The 22745-nt window shown below is 42.5% G+C and overlaps 1 protein-coding gene across 2 annotated transcripts in view; it reads left to right on the forward strand.

The window, feature by feature from the left end:
* Window positions 1–22745, forward strand: part of PTPRN2 (protein tyrosine phosphatase receptor type N2) — a 1455485-nt gene that overhangs the window by 517370 nt on the left and 915370 nt on the right. For both annotated transcript variants that reach the window (XM_073629933.1, XM_073629934.1), the window contains one exon: window positions 21616–22051. In XM_073629933.1, coding sequence (XP_073486034.1) covers window positions 21616–22051 — 436 coding nt within the window. The remainder of the gene's footprint in view (window positions 1–21615; window positions 22052–22745) is intronic.

Here is a 22745-nt window from a genome sequence, read left to right on the forward strand (position 1 = left end):
TCATTAGAGCTTATATTTTAGGAGGGAGGGTCAAGTGATAAAAAAAATATAAATAACTGTGGGGGGATGAGCTGATGGATAAAGTTAAAGTTTATTAGCTAGATGAAGGATAGGCTTCTCTCTAAAGCCTATCCTGGATAATCAAAAAAATCCCCGGATTTGTTAGATGATAATCTCAAGAAAGAATGGACAGACACTTTGTCAGCATGTTCACTCAAGCTGATGGATATCATTGTTTCATCAAAAAAGAAGGAGCGCCCATTTGTAGTTGAGTGCGATGACATCAGGTGGGAGGTTGACGCTCTGACGTCATCGCACTCAACTTAACACTCAACGCTCGCATGCCGGCCGGCGATTGCTCTTTTTAAACTACTATTTTGTAAGTGTTTTACCTTATTTTAAATAAAGTACCTTATCGGATTCACGCTATGGCTGCCTTTCTTCTACCCTTATGTGTTTAATTCGAGTTGTATGGTTGGAGCCACGCTGTACGGAGTGATATCGAGGATAGGACACCGGAACCCAGTTTACATGCTAATCATCCATAGTGGTATCTGGAGGAGTGTTTCATTGCTTAGCAGTCTGACCTGGATGTGGTCCTGAGACGTGCCTATTGTGCTTTCCATCTGGTAAGCGCATATGTACTTTCTCACTTGATTTCCACGGAGAACTGCCAGGGGACTACTCTTATCTCCTCAACATCTATGGACTTTGCTACTATTTTTGCACTAAAGATCTGATGTCATTGGATTTATATGTGTGTGTGTTTATTGCATATATTGATTTTTTGCATTTTCACTATATAGCGCAGTTTTTTTCCTTTGTTATTACAATGGATGATATTGCCATGATGTGATAATGTGATGACCATGGGAACCATTAGTGGTTTTGAAGTACTTATTACAATGGATAGCATGCATTATTTACTTATCTACGAATTGGTTGGTTCAACAGTTCTTTGCTATATACATATGCATCTGTTTGTTAATGACTTCAAAATCCATGTCGTTGTGGGTAGTCCAGGAATGACTGGTCCATAGATGGGTTTACAGTCATTCATTAACCCATTGATTGACTTAGTCGATGGAACCCATTATGCATATTTTTACTTTGATTATGCATGGGCCCAGTAATATTCTTGATTATTTTTGTCTCGCATCATGAGATCTTCCTTCATCGATTTCTCTTTCTCTGATCATAATTGGGGTCGTCTCTATGTAGTAGGCTCCATGTAGTATTAATAAACGTGTGGAATCATTATTCCATCATGTTGTTATATACATATATTCTACAGGGCTTTACCCAGTATTGTGGTTTCTTTCTATGTGAGGTTTCTAAGCTTTTTCCTTTGTCCATTCAGGTCGCCTAGTCTTATCTTTTTATTATTTTTACTAACCACCAGCTATATTGGGTTATCTATTATTAGACTTAATAAAAATACTTGTTGGGGCGATCAATAAATAGACATCGGTGCACATAGTTTTTGTGCATGCTTTGTATATATATAGATATATATATCTATATATATAGATGTATATAGATATATATATATCTATATATATAGATATATATATTTCAGTTGAAATTTATGTTTTTATATACTCACACATTTATTCTTATTTTCATTTGTCATTTTCATTATGTTTCTGCATTTAGGTGTTTACTATTATATACACATATATCTTTTGCTATACATAAATGCACACCACGTGTATTTTTAATATTTTGGAAAATAATGTTTTAAACTCTTTATATACAAGCACGTCTTTTTCTATGGTATAATACATGTTGATTAATTTAGGAGTTAATATATTATATTCTGTTTTGTTTTAACAACCATACTCCTATTTGATATATGTTTATGATCCATCTCCATGTTTTTCCTGGTTATATGTGTGCCCTTTCCCTGACCACACTTGTTTGTAATTCACTCATTACAGTTGAGCATGTGATCTATGTTACACCTATATAACTGTGGTAAAATGTTGTGGTAATCTTCTAAAGGGATGGGTTTTCAGAGATCACCTAAAGGTGGACAGAGTGGGAGATAGTCGGACAGATTGGGGTTAGGCGCGCCAGAGGATCGGAGAGACTCCGGTAAAGTCCTGGAGGCAAGTATGGGAAGAGGTGATGAGGGAGCTAGAGAGCAGGAGGTCTTGTGAGGACTGAATGATTTGGTTGGTATTTGGAGACCAGGTTAGTGATGTAGTTGGTGGCAGTGTTGTGGATGGCTTGTAAGTTGTTAGTACGTTTAACTTTATTTGTTGGGTGAGCAGAAGCCAATGGAGGGGATCGGCAGAGAGGGGTGGAAACCCCTGAATGGTTGGTAAGGCAGCATTTAGCAAAAGACTGAAGAGGGGATAGCCTATGTAAAGGTATGAGGAGGGAGTTGCAGTAGTTAAGATAAAAGATAACCAAAGAGTGAATTAGAAGCTTTGCTGTGTCATTGATTAAGAAGGAGATGTTGTGGAGGTTGAGATGGCAAGATTTGAACAGTGATTGGATGGGGGGCTAAAAAGTGAGTTCAGAGTCCAGGGTTACACCTAGCACCCTGGTGTGCATGGGAACTAATAGTTGTGCTATCAATCTCAACAGAGAAGTCAGAAGAAGGGTCACATGCAGGAGGAAATATTATTAATTATTATTATATATATATATGAACTTTAACTGTTCTTATCATGCTCCTGAGGAAGTAGTCTCAGGAGTTTAACCTGGTAATCTTGGCAGTCACTCTCATTGCAAAACAACTTCCTGTTGAAGGGCAACAATACTCAACCACTAACTTCTAATACAGCATCGGCATTGTCAGCCCTCAATATGACTCCCACAGTTAGACTACATAGTTTGCCTGTAAGTCTCTGCACTGTCAGCACATGCCATCCTTCCATCACTGCTAGGCCCTCCTTCAGAAACCCCTTCTGTGAATGGCTGATAGAAGCTCCAGAAAGGTGGGGAGGAAAAATGTTATATGAGCAGAACGTACATCAAGCAAAATATGAGAAGGCAAAACATTTATTTTGAGAAATCAATGATCATGTGAATTACTAAGTAAAAAAATCCATGTGTATACCATTGGTTATTGCTCCTACGGGCTTTGCACTGTTGAATGATAGGAGATGGGACCAGAGGTGTCATTTATCTTCATTCTCCCTCTACTGCAGTGGGCAGTTGCAGCACAGGCTTTTGGAACTTGAAGTCCTGGATCAGATAACAACTTCACCAAAATGGACATTTTGTTGTGTGTTCCCATGACATTTAAAATGTATCCAAAATAATCCAAAAATAGGGGGTCATGTGACCCCCTAAACAACAACAACAAAAGGAATATATGTATGTTATTAACAATGTGCAAGTAATTTGTGAATGCTTTATAGCTCTGGGGAACAACCTGCAGTCCTTTAGGCACTTTTTGTGTTGCCCTTAGGGCTCCTGCAGCCACTACTGTGTCCTCAGCCTCTGACCCATGTCTGTTTAGTGTACTTACAGTCTCTGACCACCTCTTGTGGCATGTCCATGGTCTCTGACCATGTCCTGTAGGATGTCTGCAGTCTCTAACCATCTCTTGTGTCATGCTCATAGTCTTTTATATCGAAGGTTCTCCAAAGGTAATGCAATGATTGTACATGGGGGGTCCTTGTCCACCTTGTTACTGTCTCTATCCGTTTCAATGGGAAAACAACCTGCTTCCACCATAGCACTTCCAGACCTGATAATCAAAAGTAATAATCATAAATGTAAACAACAATGTTGGTACATGGTATAACAAAGTTACTATACATCCATATAGGCCGATTTATCAATAAATCAACAACAGTTTATCACCAAAATCTGTTCCACTCCTTATGCCCCGTACACACGGTCGGATTTTCCGATGGACAATGTCCGATCGGAGCGTGTTGTCGGAAATTCCGACCGTGTGTGGGCGCCATCGGACATTTTCCATCGGATTTTCCGACACACAAAGTTGGACAGCAGGAGATAAAATTTTCCGACAACAAAATCCGATCGCGTCAATTCCGACCGTGTGTGGCCTGTTCCGACGCACAAAGTGCCACGCATGCTCAGAAGAAATTCCGACACGGGACAGCTCGTTCTGGTAAACTTAGCGTTCGCAATGGATACAGCACTTTCGTCACGCTGCAATGTTAAAAATGGTTTAATACAGCGCACTCTCTTCTTCTTTATAATGTGACAAGAATTAAGTAGTTTTGCTGCTCATATTCACACACACTTCTCACAAAGTTTCATTTGTGTTTTTTTAGTGGGATTCCCTCAATATATTGTTATTAGTTGTCACATCTGACAGTTTTATATTTTTAATTATTTTTTTTTTTTTTTGGATTTTAAGCCTTTTTTTTTCTTTAATGTTTGGATTTTTTTCCAAGGCTGATCTTTGTTCAAGGTTATTTTTATTTTTACTCCAGAATATTTTTGTGTGTGTTTTGTGTGTCAGGTTACCCCAACACCATTGATATCTTTTATTATTTAATCTCAAGGAGATTGTTTGTTGTTGGTGACCCTTGTTCATTTCACATTGTATATTAGACATGTACCTGAATCCTCACAAACCAACTGTCCTTTTTGAAGTAAAACACATAGGAGAGTATAATTCAAAACAAAAATCCTTTATTAAGGGATCAGAACCAAACAAAGAGGAAGGCAACACTGGATCAACAGCAGAAATTAGCGAAGCCTGGGACCCTCACGGCAGACATCAATTCTTCAATATCAAAATTGGTGGCCTGAGGAGTCCATATGTAAGGGAGGGCAGTCTGGTCTGGGATTCGCAGAGATCTGGATAGCAGCAGATGACATCTGTGTCCCCAGGCTGTGGTACCACAAGAGGCTGCATCTTTTGGCCGACCAGACTGGATCCAGGGCAATCACTGTCTGGTCTTCCTTCCACGCTTCCTTCCGGGCTGTGGCTGTGCAGTTGGAGATGTGGCAGGAGGAGGAGTAGGACCTTGAGGAGGAGGAGGACTGGGGGGACCTGGAGGAGGACTGGGAGGACCTGGAGGAGAGGGAGGAGGAGGAGGACCTGCAGGAGGAGGAGGAGGACCATCCCAAAGATGTGTGTGAGGTGTAATTTGGCCCCTCATACCTTTCTCCAGAGCCTCCGATATGAGGGCCTCACACATGGCTTTTTGGCCCTCCTCCATCCTCTGCATTTTATAGGCTATGAAGGCAGCAATGTTCTCCTGCATGGTGTGGGGTGCTCCCAGGACCTCTGTAGCCCTCCAAAAGAATGCTATAGCAGCCTCCTCTAGGGTACTCCTCCTACTGCCACTTTCTATTTTCAGGGGGGTGGAGGGACCTTGATATCAGCCAGCCGGCTCGGCCCGGCCACCTCCTGGCTGAGACTTCCCTGTGTATGAAAAAGGGACATGGTTTTAGTTTTTGCATCATCAATCACAATCCTAAATTAGTACTCCCAACTAACATCTAGGTAACATCATTGATTGGACAAGCAGAAATATTTAGAGTAATGCTATACCTGGCTCAAGCTGGGCTCCTCCACATATTGCCTGGAAGGCCCAGGTTGGGCGTCAGAAGCCTCAGCCAGGGGGGAAGGAAGCGTGGAAGGAAGACTTGAGAGGGATGGCCTGGGTTCAGTCTGGCCTGCCAGAAAGTGCAGCCTGTCGTAGTACAACATCCTGGGGACATAGATGTCATCTGCTGCTCCGGATCTCTGCGAATTCAGGACTTTCTTGCGCTCCCTCAGATATGTGCTCCTCAGGCCACCAATGAAAATCTTTAAATAGGTGATGTCTGCCGTGGGGATCATCTGCTTCACAATTTCACACAATTGCTCCAGTGCTGCCTTCCTCTTTGCTTGGTTCTTGAAATGGGGGTGGGTAATCTCCCACAGACAGGGCAGCTCACTTAGCATCTCTACGAATACTGACATGAAGTCATTGTCTTTCATTAAGATATCCATGTTCACTGCAAGACACAACACAAGACAAAGCCTAATGTCAGACAAAACTCTCCTAATCTTGTTACAATATAGGCCTCAATCTAGAAGCAGTATAGGCACAAGTTTGTCTCTTACCTTCGTTCTTACGATCGGCGCGTCCAATGCTCCTTCCTCCGCTCACAGATCGTACGTAATACGCACGCGTGTTACTCTTTATACACACTGCGCATGCGTGTAACTCCGCCCGCCCCTGACGTTCTTTCTAGTCTATTCCCCGCCCCCTTTTCGTTCGGCGCAGTGGGTGAAGAGCATGATGGCGGAGTTACAGCAGGTGCATGCTAATTCTAGCAACGAGGAGGAGGAGGAGGAAAGCCCGGATCCAGGCACGTCCCGATCCAGAAGGAGACGTTTTAAGGCCACAAATATGTCGTTTGGGGAGATGTTGGAGATGGTCGACATCATGAGGAAGTCCGACTATGACGGAAAATATGGGCCTTACCCCCACCCCAACATCTGAAAGGCCAAGATCATGGCGAAAGTGGTCAGGAGTCTTGAGAGGAATTTCGGGGTACGAAGATCTAAAGATCAGCTCAGGAAGCGGTGGTCAGACCTGAAGTTGAGAGAGCCAGAGCAGTACCGAAAGATCCGGAGAGTGCTGCAAAAAAGTAAGTAGTTGTGCTGTGTTCCTATTCTTTCTGTTCGTTCTGCTTCATATGCTTTTATTAATTGTAACGTTTAAAAGGGCAACTTTAATGTTCATGGGCCCATTATTCGGTCGTATCAAACATTTTTTTTTCGGCCTCTAGAACACCATTGTTTAGGCCATATGCATTTTCACACATTTTTTGGGGCCTACTTGGATGCCAAATATTTGTTTGTGTAGATGGGTTTGTTACTAGAATGAAATGCAAACTAGATTGTGTGTAAGGAGAGGACACTGAGCAGCTGTTTTCACATCTGGACACTGGAGCACTAGTGTGGGACACAAGAACACAATTTTTATTAGGGGGGGCACACAGGTGCTCCAGTGTATACTATAGGGGGGGCTACATCTGTGAAGCTTGTACTAAACAGGTAAAGTATTGCAGCTTGACAAAGGCCACTAAAAAATATACATCTTGGAACTCGGCTAAAATAGACAATTGTACCCCACTTCCAAGCAATGTTTCCTATTTCTAGTTCTGCCATCAAATATCTGTGTGCTAATTATACCATTTTTGTTTTACATAGGGGAGAAAAGACTCGGAGGACACCCCTCATCCGAGGAGACCAGAGACCCCCCACCTCTGGAAGAAGGGGAAATACCAACCCAAGAAGAAGAGCAGGAGGAAGAAGAAGATGTGGTGGAGATTGGCACCACAACAGGTGAGTGTCTGCGACCACAGGCTCAGGTAAAAGAGATGGATGGTGGTAGATTTTTGAGACCTTTGTTTTTGTTCTTTATCTCTTTTTAGGTGATCGTGATGTGAGGGAGAGAGAACATTTCACATCTGAAAGTGCCCAGATACTGATCGGGGAGATCATGGGGTGTAATCTCCAATTGCAAAACATCCAGCAACAAATCAGTGATGTTATTAAAAAAAATAATAACATCATTGATGTTTTGGGGTGAATTTAAACCCCACAAAATCACCTGTTTTATCGTGGTCCAATCTTACAAAAATTTTTTCAATGTTTAGAAAAGCTAAATTTGGAGGATGCACACAGTGTGCCAACATGTGCTATCTGCCATCACGGGAGATCAATGGACGCGTTTTGGGGGTGCAACCCCTTCCTCAATTATAAAGTAGCGTTGAGGAAGGGCTTGCTCCCCCAAAACACGTCCCTTGATCCCCCCTGATGGCAGATAGCACATGTTGACATTCGTAAATTGGTGTGCATCTTCCAAATTTGGCTTTTCCAGGGGTGATTTCCCCCCATCTGAACGCTATATCAAACCCAGTTCCTAAATACTGATGTCTGATATAGCCTTCAGGTTTTACCTAATGTGAACTTTGTAAGTTCAAGTTTTTTGGCTTTCTTGTTGGTTTTACACAGGCCTGTTTTATCTGAAATGGATATTTCGATTTTTGATAATGCTACTGCAAACATTGTTATACAACAAACATGTTGGTTTGTTTTAAAAACCTTTCGTAAATGCACATGTGATTGTGCAGGTATAAAAAAGTGCCTTACTCAAGAATGTGTGGATTATTGTCTCAACACTACAACACTTTTGGGGTGATGTAATTGCTGTTTTATGCAAAAATGGGGGTTATTTCCTAAGGGCAAATACACTTTGCACTACAAGTGCAGGTTCAGTGCAGTTGCAAGTGCACTTGTAGTGAAATGTGTTTTTGCATTTAGGAAGTACCAGCCAACACTGTTTTTTATAAGATTACCCAATCACGACATTTTCTGCACTCAACACATTTCTGTCAGGGTCAGCTAAAACAAACACAAGCAGTAAATGTCCACAAAGAATTTCTTTTGGTTGTTTTTTATTTGAAAAAGGTGTCATAGATTGTCTGGCATATTGATAGCCCCCCTACCCGCAAAGAACTCCAGGTATCGTAACCGGACATCACGGGTATTCAGGGAGGGCAAGCCTTGACGGCCATTTTCAAGCGCAGTCAGTGTTGATGGATTTGGGATTCTGGCCTCAGGCCCAACTGAGCCAGCATAGTTGGCTGAATGTTTTCGTAAAAAATTATGGAGAACACAGCAGGCAAGTATTATATGGTTCAGTTTATACTCCGCCATATGGATGGGTGTCAGAAATAATCGGAAGCGGCTGGCCAGGATTCCAAATGTGTTCTCCACCACTCTTCGGGCTCTGGCCAGCCGGTAATTAAAAACCCTCTGTTCCGGGGTGAGGGTCCTCATCGGGAATGGCCGCATCAGGTGGTCCCCCAGCGCAAATGCTTCATCAGCAACGAACACAAATGGGAGACCTTCAACATTGTCCTCTGGAGGTGGCAAGTCCAAGCTGCCATTCTGGAGATGCCTGTAGAACTCCGTCTGGGCGATCACTCCACCATCGGACATCCGGCCATTCTTCCCCACGTCCACATACAAGAACTCGTAATTAGCCGACACCACCGCCAACATCACTATACTATTAAACCCCTTGTAATTATAATAGTACGACCCCGAGTTGGGTGGTGGGACGATGTGGACGTGTTTCCCATCAATTGCCCCTCCGCAGTTAGGAAAGTCCCACCGCTGGGCAAAGTAGGAGGCCACAGTCTGCCATTCCTGTGGCGTGGAAGGAAACTGTTGAGGAAAAAACAATAAACATTACTATTTTTTCACAGAAACATGGCAAGCAGATTATACACAAACATTATGGGGCAACCTCCAGATAGCATTTATTAAGGGGAATTTAACAACAACAAAGTATAAGGTACACCTATCATATTCCCCCTCCCCCCCTCATGGGCCATTTCTAACATTATAGGGGGGGAACTCTTGGACAGGTAACCCTCTTCACTTCATTTAGAGATGAATGCCTAAATACAGGGTATTACTTGGAACAGCCCCTCCTTAGTTACACTATTGGCAGACCACTGGACAGGTAAGAAGTGTCATAATACAAAGATATAAATACACACTGTACACATTTGAGCACATTTGAACATTCTGCTATTACCTGTCAAGATAATAATAGGATACAAAAACTTTAAACAGTACCATTGGAAAGTATACAGGCAGGCCCTTGCACTACATGCTTTGAGGAATTCATCCATAAATCTGACCAGTAAAGAGATGGGTATAGTGTGTATGGGTTTGGCAAAGTCAGCAGATAGATCATTGAGGATAGAGAATTGGGATCAGCTGACTTAGCAGTTGGGGGGAGGGAGGGTTACAAAAAATTTGGGGACACCACAAAAAAAAGCCTCTGGCACTCTGCCTGAATTTAAATCAAAAATAACATTTCCAAACATTTTAGGGGGTGTTTGGGGTAAAGCACTACTATGGAGCAGATAAAATACATTGTTAAGTGACTACATGAGGTGAATATAGGGCAGGAGACACCATGCTGGAGAGGTTATTGAAGGGCAAATATGTATGAAGGACATAAAATAATAATTACATAAAAATCCAGCATGCATGAGAACAAAGGGGACATTCACTGCATATTACAATCATGGTAATTAGGGAATGAGGAAAGAAATACAAGATATTAGCAAACATTAAATACAATAAAATGTGATATAAAAGGAAAAAATCTTACCTTCATATACTCCTTCTGCAGGACCTGGATGATGGCAGAACAGGTCTCTGGGATAATGATCCCCAGAGCCTGGGGGGAGATGCCTGTCGAGAACTTGAGGTCCTGCAGGCTTCTCCCTGTGGCCAATTACCGCAAGGTAGCGACCAACCTCTGCTCCGCAGTGATGGCTTGCCTCATGCAGGTATCCTGCCTGCTGATATAGGGGGTCAGCGAAGCCAACAAACGGTGAAACACGGGGTCCGTCATCCGGAGAAAGTTCCTGAAATCATCAGGATTATTCTCACGGATCTCACGGAGCAAAGGCATATGACAGAACTGGTCACGCTGAAGCAACCAATTCTTGGTCCATGAACTCCTCCCCACCCTGTTCATGGACTGGACTTGTGTCAAGGTCAGGACCCCAACACCAAGCCCCCGCACAGCACGAACTCTACGAGGAGTATGCATACGAAACATGGCTAGAAAACGGTCGGCTGCTCAGAACGAAGTAACAGAACGCACTGAAGAACAGCAAGGCCTGTGAAGAGCGACCTGAAAACCAGTAAAGAAACGAACAAGAATACAATGACTACTTAAAGTCACGCGGAACTTGCTTGCACGCACTGAAGAGCAGATACAAACCCACAAGCACAAACTGAACGGCAGAAAACGATCTGAAAGCCACGAGTCTGAAAAAGCGCGAATCGTCTCTCACCAAACTTTTACTAACACGAGATTAGCAAAAGGAGCCCAAAGGGTGCCGCGCTTGGTTCTGAACCGGCCTTTTCTAGTCTCGTCGTACGTGGTGTACGTGACTGCGTGGTTGTCGATCGGAAATTCCGACAACTTTGTGCGACCGTGTGTAGGCAAAACAAGTTTGAGCCAACATCCGTCGGAAAAAATCCTAGGATTTTGTTGTCAGAATGTCCGAACAAAGTCCGACCGTGTGTACGGGGCATTAGAGTTGCAAATTCCACCTAAACAGACTCCCCCCAGTGGAAGAATGGAAGAGAAGTGTGGCATCCACTACTACAGAACCCCCCATAGGGGGTGAGCACAGGGGATCTGCACAAGACCAACTGAGAAAGAGGAGAGCAGAAGGGGACATAACATTAGTGTCATCAGATTTAGTTGTGCATAGATACATCTTTCCAGAATTTTACTTCTAATAGGGTCCATGTCAATATTATAATGCAGGTGTGATTAACATATAGTGTTTTATATAATTGTAATCTTTATGTACAGTCAGGTCCATAAATATTGGGACATCGACACAATTCTAATGTTTTTGGCTCTACACAACACCACAATGGATTTGAAATGAAACAAACAAGATGTGCTTTAACTGCAGACTTTCAGCTTTAATTTGAGGGTATTAACATCCAGATCAGGTGAACAGTGTAGGAATTACAACAATTTGTATATATGCCTCCCATTTTTTAAGGGATCAAAAGTAATGGCACAGATTAACAATCATCCATCAAACTTTAACTTTTTAATACTTGGTTGCAAATCCTTTGCAGTCAATTACAGCCTGAAGTCTGGAATGCATAGACATCACCAGATGCTGGGTTTCATCCCTGGTGATGTTCTGCCAGGCCTCTACTGCAACGGTCTTCAGTTCCTGCTTGTTCTTGGGGCATTTTCCCTTCAGTTTTGTCTTCAGCAAGTGAAATGCATGCTCAATCTGATTCAGGTCAGGTGATTGACTTGGTCATTGCATAACATTCCACTTCTTTCCCTTAAAAACTCTTTGGTTGCTTTTGCAGTATGCTTCGGGTCATTGTCTTTCTGCACAATGAAGCGCTGTCCAATGAGTTCTGAAGCATTTTGCTGAATATGAGAAGATAATTTTGCCCAAAATACTTCAGAATTCATCCTGCTGCTTTTGTCAGCAGTCACATCATCAATAAATACAAGAGAACCAGTTCCATTGGCAGCCATACATGCCCACGCCATGACACTACCACCACCATGCTTCACTGATGAGGTGGTATGCTTTGGATCATGAGCAGTTCCTTTCCTTTGCCATACTCTTCTCTTCCCATCACTCTGGTACAATTTGATTTTGGTCTCATCTGTCCATAGGATGTTGTTCTACAACTGTGAAGGCTTTTTTAGATGTTGTTTGGCAAACTCTAATCTGGCCTTCCTGTTTTTGAGGCTCACCAATGGTTTATATCTTGTGGTGAACCCTCTGTTTTCACTCTGGTGAAGTCTTCTCTTGATTGTTGACTTTGACACACATACACCTACCTCCTGGAGCGTGTTCTTGATCTGGCCAAATGTTGTGAAGGGTGTTTTCTTCACCAGGGAAAGAATTCTTTGGTCATCCACCGCAGTTGTTTTCCGTGGTCTTCCGAGTCTTTTGGTGTTGCTGAGCTCACCAGTGCATTCTTTCTTTTTAAGGGTGTTCCAAACAGTTGATTTGGCCACACCTAATGTTTTTGCTATCTCTCTGATGGGTTTGTTTTGTTTTTTCAGCCTAATGATGGCTTGCTTCACTGATAGTGACAGCTCTTTAGATCTCATATTGAGAGTTGACAGTAACAGATTCCAAATGCAAATAGCACACTTGAAATGAACTCTGGACCTTTTATCTGCTCCTTGTAAATGGGATAATGAGGGAATAACACACACCTGGCCATAGAACAGCTGAGCAGCCAATTGTCCCATTACTTTTGGTCCCTTAAAAAGTGGGAGGCACATATACAAACTGTTGTAATTCCTACACCGTTCACCTGATTTGGATGTAAATACCCACAAATTAAAGCTGAAAGTCTGCAGTTAAAGCACATCTTGTTTGTTTCATTTCAAATCCATTGTGGTGGTGTATAGAGCCAAAAAGATTAGAATTGTGTCGATGTCCCAATATTTATGGACCTGACTGTATCTATGTATTTTAACTTCATGGTAAAGATGTTTAGTCTGTTGTCCCTGTGACCCACATAAAGTCCAGTGTCCACTGTTTTTCTGACATCCCTTCCTGACAGCACAGCTCACGTAAAAGAAATTGGGAAAGCGCTGCTTATTGTATAATAAGAGAAGAGCTTTATCCTGGTTCTGATATGCTCAGCTATTCTACACTAAAAAGGGAGTTGCCACACACCCAGGTCCTATTTTTTTTTTTATAAATTTGTTCCTTATAAAATGTTATCAAGGTTGTTTTGTGGTCTGTTGTACTGTACTGCTTTGTAAAGTTTTTTTTTTAGTTGTACCAACTCCTAAGCTTGTAAAATTATCTTATAGCTTAATTCCTGGGGGCAGGTAAATACACTGATGGAAAACTGTTTTACTAGCCAAAAGATGTGTATTGTTCAGCTAGTTTTGTGATCCAGGCACCTCTGCCAGACCGCACAGCCACGTCATGTGATCCCTAAAACCTCTCTGCAGACTACACCACAGTAGACCAATGCAGCTTAATCTAGGACCCGCCCAGTCTGTGAGTGGACATTGATTTTCTTTTCAATATTCTCTCACTTGGCTAGCACTGTGCAGTTCAGTAAAGTCTGATTGGCTTCCAGAATTTTCTCTCATTGAGTGTTGTGTACAGGGTAAGCCTGATATTAATACAGGTTCAAGGACTCAAGCAAAGCTCTTTTGTCCCCACTTCTCCTGTGGATCACAGGAGTGCGCTTTGTTCTGCATTCCTGTGACCTATATTCAGTCAACAGAGGACCAGCAGCTAGCTTAACCTCTGAGCTGAGAGCTTGAGCCAGCCGCTCCTGCCCCCTCTACAGCCCAGCACTCCAGTGAGCACTGGAGGGGCAGAGCAGAGAGCCGGTGGCTGGCAGTCACTGGCTCTTCTCGCTGAAGACCGAGAACTGATTGATCAGTGGTCTTTGATTAATCACTTGAAACGATGCTGCATCCACCTAGGTGAGTACGATTGTTTTTTTTTTTTCCAAACGTGGACTTCTCTTTTAAGCTAGTTCTATGTAAAAATACATTAAGGGGCCAATTTATAATAGAAAGTAGGAGGCGGGGGGGCGTGGCTTGGACTTCCATGTGAGCAGACGTGTCTCACAGAGGCTCCAGCATCCTGACTAATAATATCCTGAAGTGAGCCCGATCTACCGCAGCAATAGACCGGACACTCCGCTCCCGGCATTGGGGTACACCTGCAGCGACACCCGGCCGAGATACAAGCAAAACGGGGGTGTCTAGGAGGATGGAGGAGGGCCGCTCGGCCGGCCGGCATGGCCAAGATGGCGGATCCCCGCTCCCACAGCGTGCGGAGAAGGAATCACAGCTCTCGGCGGCTGCATGCCTGGAAAGGTATGCTCACGACAATGGCACTCACAAAATTACACAGCCACATACCTCATATTTAGCAAAGGCAGCAGCTACAAAAGCCTCCCAGCACACAGCACAGCATGTTTCAGAAAAGATGGTCCCTGGAGATGCAGAGCACACAGTGAGGATTCCCCCATCCCCCCTCCTTCCTCTGGAACAGCAAGCTCTCCAGACACTGAGCATACTGAGCCTTCCCTGCATGATATCCTGACTGCAGTTCACACATATGGCTCCTCACTATCTGAACTCTCTATTGAAGTCAAAAGCATGAAAGAAGGCATATTACACATAAGAAAGGACATGCAGAAAATAAGAGAGAGGGCCACTGCTCTGGAGGGAAGAGTGAGCACACTAGAAGATGATATTCCTCCTCTTGCTCAGGATATTCACATCACCTCAGCTAAAGCCACAGAAACAGCGAATAGAGTTGAGGACATGGAGAACAGATTGAGGAGATCAAATATTCGCATTGTCGGTATGCCTGAAAAATCCGAAGGAAAAAACCCCACTGATTTTATTGAAACCTGGCTAGCTGACACATTTGGGAGAAATAACCTCACTCCATTCTTTTCTGTGGAGAGAGCCCATAGAGTGCCACTCCGTCCACTGCCACCAGGGGGCAATGACAGGCCATTTTTGCTGAAATTATTACACTACAAGGACAGGGATATTATCCTTCATCTGGCCAGACAAAAACCCAATATGGAAATACAGGGAGCCAGAGTGTCCATATACCCAGATTTCTCAGCGGCTGTGCAGAAACAAAGGGCAAAATACACTGAAGTCAAAAAGAGATTGCGCGCAATCTCGGTAGTATATTCTATGCTCTACCCTGCTAAGCTGCGTGTGGTTGCTGATGGCGCGGTGCATTTTTTCGAAAATCCAATGATGGCTACCAACTGGCTTGATGGCCACGAGAGACACTTACAGGCAGCCGTGCGTGGAAATGAACCAGGATAAGACAATGTATAACCTCCATACATTGATTCTTAATGCTCACCTTAGAAAAAATGGAGTCCGCAGAGAGTCACAACTGACTTTATTGATTTCTTGTACCAGTGACCCCTATAGTTTACAACTTGAAGGGCACAAGGTCCCAGCCCTCGTTATTACCCCACCAACAGCCCTGCGGGGCACCAATGGAAAGCTTTCCAATGGAAGTTACATTGTTCCAGTTTGTTTTTCTTTTTTCAGTTTTCTGGCCCTGGTTGAATGGGCGCTATAGATTTGGGTTGCAAAGCAAGTCCGCTTTGCTGTTAGATGCAGACCTGCAGAGTGGGACACATAGTACGAGTCACACAGTACACTTGCTATACTTCAGAACGTATCTTGAATTATCTGAGTCCGTTTATCACAGGCCTCCCATACGGGAGAATGGGTTACAACCAGTAAAAAACCTGAATGGCTAAGCGAACAGAATCAATCCTCTCATGGAATGTGAGAGGCCTACATGACCCTAAAAAGAGAACTGCCATTTTCACCTTTGTCTCACACCGGACCCCCACTGTATTATGTCTGCAAGAAACGCATCTCAAAAAAGACACCACCAACCTGCTGCACCTCTCGAAGTATCCTATTCAATACCATTCTACACATACCCGGTATTCAAGGGGTGTGAGTGTATTGTTTTCCAGGACTACCTCATTTGTAAAACTTGATGCACAAATTGATGTAGAGGGTAGATTTATTTTTCTGATGGGGACTTGGGAATCACATGCATGCGTGATTATAAATGTATATTTACCTCCACCATTTAACTTAACAGTACTGCAATGTCTTTCCAGATTTCTAGTGAAATATCCTCAAGTTCCGGTATATGTCATGGGGGATTTTAACAGTACTCTGGACATGTCTTTAGATGTGCACAGGAAATACTGCCTGCAGGGCCCCAGGACATATACAGCTCTTGCAAATTTTTTAACGGAAATTGGGCTTTTTGATTTATGGAGGTGTAAGTTTCCTTTTAAGGCACAATTTTCATGTCACTCACTAACGCACTCCACTTTGTCACGCATTGATTTAGTATTGGGCAATACATCAACGCACTACTATGATCCAAAGGTCACTTATCTTGCCAGAGGTCTATCCGACCATTCCCCGGTACAACTCAGTTTAAGCTTCCCTACTGTAAAACTACCAATACACTGGAAGATGAATCCTTTCTGGATTCCTCTGTTTAGAGACACTAAAAATCTGCAAACGCAAATTCAACACTTTTTATTGGATAATAAACATTCTGTCCCACCAGGTTTAGTTTGGGACGCTCTGAAGGCTTTTATCAGAGGGATGTGTATCAAGGAAATAGCCACAATTAAAACAAACAGTAGACAATGGGCAACTGACGCCAGTATAGCGGTAGACAAAGCAGAAGAGGAATTCTTACAAGCGCCCACACCTGATAGTGAAAGAAAATGGAGAGACGCACAAAAAATGTACCGCACCATACATACCCAACAAGCAGAAAACAAACGTTTATTTACCTCACAAACATACTTTGAAGAGGGGGAAAAAACAGGCCATATGTTATCAGTAATAGCTAAATCGCAACAACCGTCACCAATTATTCACCGCTTGGCGGTGTCACCAACACAGGTAGCTACGGACACCTCTTCAGTTATGCAGGGATTCTGTACATATTTTCAGGATGTGTACTTCTCCAAGGTAAATTACTCCGAAGAAGCTTTAAATGAGTTTTTAGATGGAATCTCACTTCCGACAATACAGGGAGAAGACAAAAAACTGCTAAATGCACCTATATCTCTAGAAGAATTGCAACTTGCATTAGCAACATTCCCTAATTCCAAGGCCCCGGGAAATGATGGTCTCCCAATTGAGATGTATAAAAAGTTTGGTGGCATACTCTTACCAGAATTGCTCCACACAATCAAGGAAGCACATGCTAATGACTCCTTACCAGACTTCTTTGTACGAGGCAGTGGTAGTAGTCCTGTTGAAGCCCAGGAAGGATCCGAACCAACCTGAGTCATACAGGCCTATATCACTTTTAAATAACGATTTAAAACTGATTACTAAAGTCCTCGCTATGAGGCTGTCCAAGGTGGTGACAAAAATAGTACACCCAGATCAATCGGGATTTATACCTAACAGTTCCACAGCACACAATCTTCGCAGATTATATCTAAATATGCAAATTCCAACAGACAATCAAGGCCAAAGAGCTATCCTTTCACTAGACGCCGCTAAGGAATTCGATAGCGTAGAATGGCAGTACCTTTGGAGGGTGCTAGAGAAATTCAATTTAGGGGGGGCATTTATCTCCTGTATTAAATTGCTATACAGAGCACCGAAAGCTTGCATTAGAATTAACAAATCACTATCCCTCTTCTTTGACCTACACAGGGGAACAAGACAGGGCTGCCCATTATCCCCGTTGCTCTTTGCTCTGGCCATAGAGCCTCTGGCTGCTGCTATTAGAGGGAACCCAGCGATATGCGGTTTTAAAAGGAAAAGTTTGGAAGATAAAATAGCCCTCTATGCTGACGATGCGCTCATCTTTTTGGGAGACACGTCTGCCTCTTTAACGAATCTTATGGAGTTAATCAGTAAATTTGGATCCTATTCAGGGTTCAAGATAAACTGGGACAAATCCACACTGTTACCGCTGGATCCCCTTGTATCGCCTCTTCCTTCAGCAGCAGACCAGATCAGGGTGGTAGATACCTTCCGATATTTAGGCATAGTTATACATCCTAACCTAGAACTATATGTTAAACTTAATATAAATCCTTTGATTAAAAAATTCCAGGAAAAATCAGCTAGTTGGATTAAACTTCCCCTCTCAGTAGTAGGCCGATGTAATTTGATAAAAATGGTCTGGGGTCCACAACTTTTGTATGCGCTCCACAACGCCTCCATCTGGATTCCTATACACGTTTTCAAAAAATGTAACACCATATTTCGCTCCTTGATCTGGAGGAAACAGGTGCCGCGTAATAAATTGGAAACTTTGCAGGAGGAAAAGGACTCGGGCGGGCTGGCATTCCCTAACCCATATTATTACTTCATAGCGGCCCAACTACAGCACCTAACGGGATGGCAGAACCCCGAGTCATCTGATCCTACGAATAATGTCATACGCACTATACTCTCGGGTGGGGGTCTTGTGGAGTGCATGGAAGGGGGAGAATTCCCTAAAATACCTGAATATCGAACTATGGTGCTTATAGATAAAATATGGAATAAGGCCAAGCAACACTTTCACTATGAAGGGTATTCTGAATGGTCTCGTATATGGAACAATAGCAACTTTCCCGAACTGTGTAAATTAAAGGGCTTTTCTGCGTGGTCTGGGAGAGGGGTGGTGTATATCCCGCAGCTATACCAGGGCGGACTCCTACGGGACTTTCAGTCCCTAAGGGAAGAATATGGCATACCAAATGTCTTGTTTTTTCAATATTTACAACTTAGACATGCCATCTCAGCACAAGCTACACTGTCCACATGGGAATTAACAAGACCCACGGTGCTCACACAACTAGTAACTTCAATGTCTAGGAAAGGACAGATATCATCTATATATGAATCCCTAATAATGCAGGTATCCAAGACTATGTCATTAAAATGCAGGACAAGCTGGGGGGAAGATATAGGCCACATCACAGATGAGGAATGGTCTGCTATAATGGAGAATGTACCCAAGGTATCCCTTTCCTCCTTCCAAAAACTTACACAATTATTCATTATACAACGAACTTACCGTACCCCATATAAACTACATAAATGGCACAGAAGAGATGACCCTTTTTGCCCTCGTTGCAGGATAGATAACGGTACTCTTGTACACATGCTCTGGAAGTGTCCAAAATTGCAAAGATACTGGTCTGAAAAAATCAACTCTATAAATAAAATATGGAATTTTACATTTGTGGTTGACCCCAAACTGTGTCTGTTGGGATAGTTAGACGAGGAATTATATACACCGCACACTTATATAGCCATTATCAGAGTATTGTTTATTGCCAGAAAACTTATTGCCAAAAAATGGCTTTCGGTGTCACCGCCAACACACGCAGAATGGGTTAATGCCATAAATGACATTCTATTGAGGGAAAAGTTGACATACCAGCATAGAGGTAGCCCAGCAAAATTTGAACGTATATGGGATCCTTGGTTGGAGGTACCTGGTTTAGCCCCCTTACAGCTGGTCCAAAATAAAATACTTGGTGGTAGGACATAGGCGCCTTCTCCCCTTCTCTGAGGAAGGAGGCTGTTCACACTAGGTGGGCAAAGGGTGATATGGTGACATAGAGACTCAGAATGTGGATCAATCTGACATAATATTCTTGATGAGAAGTTGTCTTACTCTATAGTGACGAGTTATGTGGTTTACTTAAATTAGTTAAAGAGAGAACACTGGAAAAAGCCCCCCCCCACACTGTTTAGGGGGGAGGAGGGTACCTCTGCACCGACCGATTGTCCTTTCAAGGACCGGGAGCAGAGTAGGGGTACAAAGCACTAAAAGGACACGCTTACTAAAAGTAGAAAATACACGAAATGGTAGATACTGGTATGGACATGTAGAGATTTGTCTTCTTAAATTGATTGTAAGTTCACATATACCACAACGATGTAGGAGAAGCAATCTGATTGGCTGTATATTTCGATAATAATATGTCCTTGGCAATGTAATTTGATGTATGTTTTTGTTTTTTGTTTTAAGGAAGAGTTTTTTCTCTTTCTATGCTTTCTAAATAATAAAAAAAAAAATCTGATTTAAAAAAGAAAGAAGGAGGCAGATATTGCATTTCCTTAGTATTCTTCAGTACCAAAGACATTTTGCACCCTATGGTATTGAGCCTGCGACACTGCCCAAAGCTCTCTCTTGGGGTGGGGGGGGGGGGGGCATTCTTGTCACTTTGACAGGTCATATGATCAGGCTCTCCTCCCAGATTGTTTTGCTCACTTCTAAACCCAAAACAGGCAGCCGGCTTTCAAGGACTAAGATATTGGAACAGGGCCTGGGCAATTAGTATTGCCAACCTCCTGCAGCATTTTTTACTGACAAAACATGAAACATTTACTGACAGAGCACATTTTTTTACTAACAACCTGAAAAATGACAGAATTCCTATTAAAAACTAAACAACCAATATTTAAACAGTATAAACCCAATATGGACACACTAACAATACCCATAACAAGTAATTTGGCTGGTTTTACACTTAAAAAGTCAACACAGAATGACAAAGTATCAGCCCCTGATATTTACAGACAGTCGTAAAAATCAGATTTGATGGTTGGCAATCCTGGCTGGCCTGCTGCACCTGATCAGTGGATTTCAGCATGACGACCGAGTTTTCTTATCCTGCTACAGTCCAAAACTGTTCAAGGTGGCACTACAGGCAAAAATACTCACCCTCCATAGCCCATGAGGTCCCTCACTGGCGCCAGCTTCTTCTTTCAGGTGGCAGTCATCAGCCATCTTGATAGGGTGGTGTGGGATGATGTCACTCCCACGCATGTGCAGGAGTGCAGTAATCCCGACACACGGAGTGTGCTGGAATGGAAACTGAGCTGCACATGGGCATCTCATTGTAAATTCTATAGGGATTGCAAGCAGACAGGTAAGTGTATTTTAATGCAGAAGAGACATGCATGTCTCTTCTGCAAAAAAAAACCCTGTCTGTTCACAGTGGGGTAGATTTACTAAAACAGGTGCACTCAAAATCTGATGCAGCTGTGCATGGTAGCCAATCACCTTTTAACTTCAGCTTGTTCAGTTAAGCTTTGGCAATAAAACCTGGAAGCTGATTGGTTTGTATGCAGAGCTGCCCCAGATTTTGCATGCTCCAGTTTTAGTAAATAACACCCAGAGTTTAACTTTGCCTTCAGTCCCACTTTTCTACCGAAGGACACCAGACCAATAGAAAGTACACATGTATATAGCATTTCACTTTACATCTATATTATTGCATAGAGTGTATTACCTGCTGCTTTCTTTAAAGTTATAACAAAACAAATATAAAGTTCTTCAATTTGGCAAACTACCGTTTTAAGTAATAAAAATTTTCTCTGGGGATCCTGAAAGATCATTTTGAATTAAAGACTATTTGGAGCATTAGCAATTGGATTTTTGTTACCTTGTTTGTTTTAGCTAATTGGAAATGTGTCACCGTTATTTTCAGGGATGTAAATGACAATAGTTAATATGGGATTAAATCACTTTGTTTTTCTTTTCTATTTTCAGAACTCGAAGGGAAAAACTCCAGGTCTGTTTGCTCCATTGTCCCATCAGAAAACTCCTGAGATGGTTTCAAAGACATTATCTAAACCTTTAGCTGACAAACTGCCTAAGGAATCGGAAGCAGCGGCTGAAAAGAAGACCTTACTCGCAGCACTGAAAACGTACCTTGCACAAAAGTCTGTGCTGCACGGTCCTGATAATCCAGACTCAAATGGAAGAGTAAAAGTTTCTCCAATGTACTCTAATAAATACCATGTCCCTCAACTCAGTCAACATGATGAAGTGCTTCCTAAAGATGATAAAGAGAATACTTATCAAATCCAGTCTTACCTTCAGAGACCGCAAGCCCGCGTATTGACAAGGCCAAATCTTGGAACTCTGATTTATAAATCCAGTTCTCGCCAAGAAAACTCAAAGGAGCCGCTGAGTGCCGTGGATGGTAATACATGCTTATTTTCAGACATTTGTTTCATTTATAGCACAAGAGGCAAGTTTTAATAGCAATGTTTTCTGTTATGTTTGCTTTTACTGTCTTACTTTATTGGACTATATATAAAGCAATGGTAGTGCATATTTAAAAAATATGAAGCTTATATTTATCATGCTATCTACCCGTGGGCACCCTTACACGGGCGCTGATACAGTGGGGTTGATTTACTAAAGGTAAATAGGCTGTTCAGTTTGCATGATAATTTGCCCCAGAACTTACTAAATGATTTTGCTTCCATCATCCAATCATGTGTAAGAAAAAATGCTATTTTTTTTTACATTTTCTTTGCGTGTGATTGGGTATTCTTTGCAACATTTAAACTTCACCACTTTCACAAAGTTCTGGTGAAAATTCCCTTGTAAAATAAACAGGCTATATTCCATTAGTAAATCAACTCCATTGCTTTTGACAGCTGTCCTCCATTCATCTCTTTGTTGTATGGAGGTTCCAGCAGCTGACTGTGCAGGTCTGCACATCATGGAGATAAGCAGAATGTTGATAATAGTTGCTTTAGGTATGCTAGATCTTTACACCCATGTAAGGGAACCTCTCTCTTTTCCTTCTTCTCTCTTTTTCCCTCTCCACTTTCTACCTCTATCTTTTATATTGATGAGAACCGATGAGTGGAACTAAAGTCTACATA

This window comes from Aquarana catesbeiana, linkage group LG05, assembly GCF_042186555.1.
Source record: "Aquarana catesbeiana isolate 2022-GZ linkage group LG05, ASM4218655v1, whole genome shotgun sequence".
Lineage (NCBI taxonomy): Eukaryota > Metazoa > Chordata > Amphibia > Anura > Ranidae > Aquarana > Aquarana catesbeiana.